This window comes from Arachis hypogaea, chromosome 10 (genome assembly GCF_003086295.3).
Source record: "Arachis hypogaea cultivar Tifrunner chromosome 10, arahy.Tifrunner.gnm2.J5K5, whole genome shotgun sequence".
Taxonomy (NCBI): Eukaryota; Viridiplantae; Streptophyta; class Magnoliopsida; order Fabales; family Fabaceae; genus Arachis; species Arachis hypogaea.
In genome coordinates, this window is record NC_092045.1 from 93290451 (window position 1) to 93298218 (window position 7768).

General features: G+C 27.4%; 1 protein-coding gene across 1 annotated transcript; it reads left to right on the forward strand.

The window, feature by feature from the left end:
• Positions 1-3550: 3550 nt before the first annotated feature.
• LOC112715957 (protein PPLZ02) lies at positions 3551-4758 on the forward strand. The gene is made up of 2 exons (XM_025767801.3): positions 3551-3696; positions 4079-4758. Exons 1-2 carry the CDS (start codon positions 3614-3616, stop codon positions 4557-4559), a joined length of 564 nt encoding a protein of 187 aa, XP_025623586.1. The 5' UTR covers positions 3551-3613; the 3' UTR covers positions 4560-4758.
• The last annotated feature ends 3010 nt before the right edge of the window (positions 4759-7768 follow it).

The window sequence follows — 7768 nt, forward strand, 5'->3', positions numbered from 1 at the left end:
AGAATTGAACTGATAATAATAATATTAACCAAAATATATTAACCAATTTTTAAACTTGAAATAGTAACCGTTTTCGTACTTATTTCCTTGATCTTTGCATTGCTACCTCTGTATGCCCAATAACATCATGTCAGTTAGAACCTCGATCCTTTGCATCATAATTAAAAATTAAAAGACCTTGGGATAAATAGATGAATGTATACTAAATATCACCAGAAAATTAATTTAAGTCTATTTGTTTGATAAATCAAATTTTTTTCTTAAATAATATTTTCTTTTGCACATACAGGCATTAAAAAAAAAACTTCATATGAAAAGTATATTAATCTAAAAGAAAAAATATAAGGAACTCATTTTTAGTTAGTCAATGTTAACTAATTTTAATGTATAAATTTATAATTTAAAATTTATAATTAAATATTTATAATTTAGAGTCTAAATTTTAAGATAAATAAAATAATTTAAAAAAATTAACTAATATTAATTTAAAAATTAATTATCTAGCATTATTGCTTTAATATAAAATAATAAAAACCATAATTGTTTTTCTCTCTTTATGTCTAACTATATATATAAAAATGTGTTTGTCATTTCATAACGATTTTTATATAATATTATATTATATTAATTTGATTCTTTGTTCAGATTTAATATTTTGATAATTAATTATTTATTTAAAAATATGTAAAATAATATGTATATACATACAGAAATATATAATGATTGATTTGATTATTAAATTTTAATATACATAGAATTCTTTTTATTAAAATCCGCATGGCAGACACCACCATTTATAAAAATTCATCGCCTAAAGCTACACAAATAACCGTTTATTTAACTTGTCCCAAGTACATACTTTTTTAACTCCGTGACTTACTTGATTATATATATGTCCTCCTTTTGGGGATGACAAAATTTTCCAAAACCAGGGAATTTTCATGGGCTGTTTTAAATAGAGATTCAATTGTGAGAAATTTTTTTTTTTTTTTGTGAAGATAGAGACGAAGGATAAAATTCTTTCAAGATAAGTACGGAAATTCAAACTGAAATTCTCACTTCTTCTCATTAATTTTTGAAATTCATAAATTTATTGAATTATGTTTAATAGTTAAATTATTCTAATTCTCATTTGTATAACCCTTCTTCAATTTAGAGATCTTTAACGCTGTTCATACTCCATCCAATTTCTTTGCAGTCACTCCCTCACCACTCTCTCTTCTTGCCGCATCGTCACATTCCACCGTACCATCACTCTCACTGCGTTGTGCTCTCTATTTGTGGTGTTCCTTTTTATAACTCTACCGTTGTATCCATTCTCCTTTTTGTCTTTGTATTTCCCACCTCGTCCACTGCTTTATTCTTTGACTCGCCGTTACGCTCTCTACTGCATCATTTCGAAAGAAGTTACCATCTTGTCATTAAAATTTTTGTATAAAATTTTACTATTTTGCATATATAAGATAGATATTTGCAATTCTATTCATATAAAAATTAATAATTAGTTAGAACTATCGGATAGATGGAGAATGGGGTCTCCATGAAAAATGAGGCTCTATGAAAAATGGAGATAGAGAGCAATATTTCTTTACGGCGAAAAACAAAAACAAAAACAGAAAACAAATTTAAAAGTGGAAATGAGGAGCAAAGAGGTATCCCCGCCCTATCTGTTGATATCCCTACCTCCTCCCCCAAAGAAAATAAAGAGAAAAAAAGAAAAAGGAGAGGGGTTAGTTGCCCTAATAGATTAGAGATTTGAAAATAGTGAAGCAGATTTGATCAAATGATTTGATATGTTAGGGTAGTAATTATGATGGCCAAAGAATCTTTTGTCTTAAACGATGTATCCCAACTTGGGATTGACCCAATTATAATAATGATAATCATATAGGGTAGGATTAAGTGAAAGATTAGTGGCATATATATATTGATGCAAGACAATTCATATATAGTGCACAATATTTATCGATGTTTGTTTTAATTTGTGAAACGGATCGAAACTACAGAGGGCTATGCAACTAGAAAGATGGATACCCTGGGCTATCTTGGTCCCCGACATCTAAATGTGATATGATCTTAATTATAGAAAAATGATACTATGAAAATGTGTTGATTATTAAGGCAATTGTTGCTCCTTTTATATTTGAGAATGATGATATGTTCAAAGATTTGTAGCTCAAACCTCACACCAAGGGGATTAAGACTTGCAGTCACTGTCTACAAATTGCTCTCTACTCATCACATGAAAAGAATCTCCGGACTTAGCTTCCATCTTCAGTTATGGATTAATTAAAGAGAGAGAAAGAGACAGAGAAAGTAAAACCAATTTATAATAATAATAATGTTACCAAACACTTAATCCTCATATTTTTAAAGCCAACTTGGTATATTTTTGTTCATGTGATGATCTACATTTGAAGATGAGTTTAATTGCTATATATTGATGATATTATGAGAGTTTTATACTTATTTTCCAATCAAACATTTATATTTGTATAATTTTATTATTTATTAATATGATAATATATAAATTAAATATCCATGTAAAAATAAAAAAATTGTATAATTAAATAATAATTTTTAGGTATAAAATTACTAAAGAATCCAAGTATGATGACAACGTAAATACACCACTTAACTTTATTTCCAAAATTCAATAAATAAAGCATTTTTTATATTCAATGTTATCATATATATTAATATTTTAATTTATTATTTATTGTATTCGTAAATTATAAAATAAGAATACACTCTTTTATATATTTTAATATGGTAAATTATATTGTAAATTATATTAATTTAAATTTTGGTTAATATTAAATTGAGATATTTTAATTACAAATTTATTCTCATATATTACAGATCATTTATTATAATTATTTTTTGAAGCTTATTTATAATTTTACACCACAATTAGTAATTTATTTAAATATATATTAGCTATTTAAAATATTTTTATTACTAAATATCTATTATTCTATTCATATTTGTAATATAAATCAACTATTATTTAATAAAATATTTATTTAACCAATTGTTTAATATAGATGTTTTATTAACATTTATTCAAGACAAAGTGTCTAATCTATCAGTTGTTATATCCTTTGTATTTTAAACATATTCCCCTATAAGTAAACTTTCTTATATCTTTTTAATATAAACCTTCAGATCTATATATTATCTAATAATCTTAATGGATAATATTAGTGAAACACTATTGTTGAGTATTTGTATTGGAAGATTTTTTAGACGCGTCCAAAAATAAATGTATGCAAGTAAAGTCGTGTTTAATTTAAGGAAAAGCAAAAAACTAATAATCCTAGTGCGAGACTAAGAGAAGAGACATAATTGTGTCCAGAAAATGAATGGACTAGTAATCCTTTGATAATTCCATAATCATAGCATACAAATTGCAATACAGCCAACATATAGCTGCTAGGTAAATACAAAGAAACTTTATAATAACCTCAAAATCCTCCAACTGGGACCCTCTAAAAAAATAAAATAAGAAAAAGGGCAATCAACACAACTACATAAACCCCATTCTCCCTCCAACTTCTTCCCCCTTACCACACAACAAAACTCATCACATTTTGCAACCAAAAAAAAAAAAATGGCCAGAGCACAACAAAGATACCGAGGTGTCCGACAAAGGCATTGGGGTTCTTGGGTCTCTGAAATTCGCCACCCTATTTTGTAAGTACTCTGCATTAGTTTTTGGAGAAATATTAGATAAATTATTTAAAAATAAAAACATAGAGACATCAGAATTTATTATTTTTAGTCATTACTTAGTTATGAACTCAATTTTTTTAGTTTAATTCTTTTAATTTAGTTATCTAGTAACATATTTTATTTCATACTTTTAAATATTTATAATTAATTGATAGTCAAAAATAATAAATTTTAATAATTTTTTAGAGTTTTTTTATTTTATAATAAAATTGAATTAATTTTTTTTAATTATTATTTTTTATATGTCAATAAACTATTAGATGAATTTGAATGAAGTTGAAAATAGAAATAGAGGAGAGAAAATGGATTGGATTAATGTTAGAAAGCTAAAATTATGTTTCAGGAAAACAAGGATATGGCTTGGAACGTTTGAGACAGCAGAAGATGCAGCAAGAGCGTACGATGAAGCAGCAAGGTTGATGTGTGGAACAAGAGCCAGAACCAACTTCCCTTACAACCCTGATTCCTCTCACTCCACGCCATCTAAGCTTCTCTCTGCTACTTTAACCGCTAAGCTTCACAGGTGTTACATGGCCTCTCTTCAAATCACTAGACCTTCTCCCAACAACAATGGCGCCTTTTCCACTGCACCAACACCCACCATCCAACAGAAGAGACCACACAAGGATGAACAACAGCAACAGCAACAGCAACAAGAACAACAATGTTCATCTTCATTGGAAGATGGCAACTGGGTTTCCATGAAGAAGGTTAAAGTGGAAAATCATGAGTTTATTAAGCCTCTTGAAGAAGATCACAATCACATTGAGCAAATGATTCAGGAGTTGCTTCATTATGGCTCCATTGAGCTCTGTTCTCTTTAATTTCATTTGCTCCCGAGATCAATTATTATTCTGCTAATTTTTAACTTAATTTAGATTATGATGATTATCTTTAATTTCAGGTCCTTAATATCATCTATATTTAAAGTGACCTTTTTCTTTCTTTTTGTAGACAATGCTGTCTATGTACCCCCTTTTCTATGTATAGCCAATCCAATCATATTCCAATATCTTCAATTAATTATTTGTTTCTATCTTTCAATGCACATTTTCTTTGTCAAAACTCAAAAGTCTGTACTCTGTACATTAGAACCCTTTCATTTCAAACATTGTAGTTCTTCATTCTGACAAGTTTTTGAAAAACAAGGGAAAAAATAATTAGAAAGAAAATTATGAGTTGAATTATAAAATTTAAAATGTATGATCATTAATTAACTTGTCCCACAGTCATGTACAGTAGAAGGAGGAATGTTAGAAGGCAATAACTTTTGTAATTTATAGCTATTAATAGTGTTTTTAATGGTATGAAATTATATCTAAGTAAAATTATTTATTTTTTATTAGTTAAATGTTGGATAAATTTTAATAAAAGTGTTACATCCTAAACTTTTTCTAGTAGAAATGTAATAACAAAAATAGCAGATATGTCACTACTCACTTGACTAAATGAACCAAGAATATGACATCTCTCTCTTTATATATTATTTGTCCTCGTATAAGAAGATTGTGGTGGACAACCAATCAGCAAGCAGTTTGGTTATGTAAAATGTATCACCCAGTGTGTAGCTAGGCGTAATCTCTCTCTCTCTCTCTCTCTCATGTGTATATATTACGTAATGAAAAATATAGAATATGTTATTTTATTAAAACAAGAAGAAGAAGTAGGAAGAGGAAAGTTAAGAATATTCTTCTCTAAAAGAGATAAATTTACTTACTAGTTACCACTCAAGGACAGAGCTAGACCAATAGATCTGTTTTTAAGTAGGGATGACAAAATTTTTTAAATTTTTGCAGAAATTATCTTAAATGAAGATTTAAATATGAAAAATTTTTTCTGCAAAAATGGGAATTGGAGTCGAAACTCTCCTAAAATAGATGCGGATATTTGAGTGAAAGTCTTTGTCCCGTCTCCGCTAATTTTTCGAATGATTAAATTTACTTAAATATTTTTAATAATTTATTTTTAATATAAAATTTTTAGTTATTTCACATAATAATATATATATATATATATATATATATATATATATATATATATATATATATATATATATATATATATATATATATATATATAAACTTAACCCTGATCTTTAAAAGTATCTTCCCTTTTCTTCATAACACTAACATTATGTTGCTATATATATAAACTTAACCCTGATCTTTAAAAGTATCTTCCCTTTTCTTCATAACACTAACATTATGTTGCTCCACTTCTCAGTCATTTCAAAAGGCCAGAACTTGCAAATTTCAATTTCCTATAGTATCACAATCATATCCCTAGTCACTCCTACTCGATGCTCATCGTGTCGTCACCCCCTCATTACCTCATTGTCTCTAATCGCAGCATTTCTTTTCCTTTTTACTATTGCGTGACTGTGTCTTTGTATGTTGCAGTAATATTTTCTAATTTTTTTTAATTTTTCATTAGAACTTTCATATAAATAATCAATATAGAAAAACGAAAAATGAAGACCCACAAAAAATAAGAATAGAAAAAATATTTCTCCCAACAAAGATTGAGGTAGAAACGAAAAATAAATCTAAAGACAGAAATAAAGAATAGAAAGATATCTCCTGCCCCATTCTATTCATTGCCATCCCTATTTTCAAGGAACCAAAACTTTTAACTTGCATATACATACTTATATTACACGTGATTGATATGCATACATGTATTATAATATATATATATATATATATATATTTGTTCATAATAACATTTTAAGAATACAAATTTTTTAAAATTATATTGATTTTGTCATAAGATTATAAATTACAACAAAAATAATTTATAAAATCAAACTACTTTTAGAAAAAGATCGTAGGAACAAAAATTTCCGTCCAGTAAAAAGATTAGGATCTCCAGAGATAAAAAATCAAATAATAAATTTTTATTTATTATTTTCATATGAAAGAGTTTAATTTTTTATTAATAATTAATTTTAACATTCATCATTATCTAAAGCTCGAAAGAATTTAATATGTATATTTTTATATTTAATTAGGTGTTAAGTCTGATGCACAAATAAAAATAATTAATTTTTATACTTGTTATTTAAAAGTAATATTTTCTCTCTCTCTCTCTCTCTCTCTCTCTCTCTCTCTCTCTCTCTATATATATATATATATATATATATATATATATATATATATATATATATATATATATAAATGATGGTAATGAGTGACTAAGAGAACGGGGGTTGAATGTTAGCCCCTTTTTACTGAATATTAATTTCAGCTTTTTCAAAGAAATTTCAGAAGATATTTCTGCTTTTGTCTGATAACAAGTCAAGAGACATTTTCTTTTTGTCTCGTAACGAGTTAGGAAATATTTTTCATTTTTGTCTCTAACACAACAGAAATAGAATAGGAGTAGAAGAGAAAGATAGAATCACACCAAGAAGTATCCTGGTTTAGCTGCTAAATACAATGCAGCCTACATCCAGTCTCCATCACAACAGTGACAGAATTTCACTATAATCATCAGATTACATACACCAATTCTTCCTTAGGATCTACTCAATCCTATCTGGGACAAATCCAGATTTTATCCCAAAATCTGAACTTGACTTGGACTCATACCAAACTTTTAACCACAAAGTGTTAACCCAACTTGCAAGGGAATCCCCACAGAATCATGAAACACAACATACAGGTGTATAAAGAAACTCTGAGACATCTATGGCTTTTTATCTAATATTGATCACGACCTTTTTAAAAATATGTGAATATTGTGCTATGGGAAAAATGCATCAGTTGTCTTTTGCAAAATCTGAATTAGTCTATACAGCACCATTAGATCTTGTTTTTGTTGATATTCAGGGTCCCGCTTCTATGATGTCTAGAAATAGATATAGATACTACATCTCATTTGTAGATGCTCATACAAAATACATAATTATTTTTTTACTCACTCATAAATTTCAGTCACTACAAACATTGAAAAATTATAAAGTGTTTATGGAAACTCAAACAGGATTGAAGATTAAGGCTTTGCAAACTGATAGAGGTATGGAATTCATGTC

Coding starts and splice junctions, on each gene's coding strand:
- LOC112715957 (XM_025767801.3), top strand. CDS start 3,614: ATGGCCAGAGCACAACAAAGATACCGAGGTGTCCGACAAAGGCATTGG. Junction 3,697..4,078: donor GAAATTCGCCACCCTATTTT/GTAAGTACTCTG, acceptor ATTATGTTTCAG/GAAAACAAGGATATGGCTTG.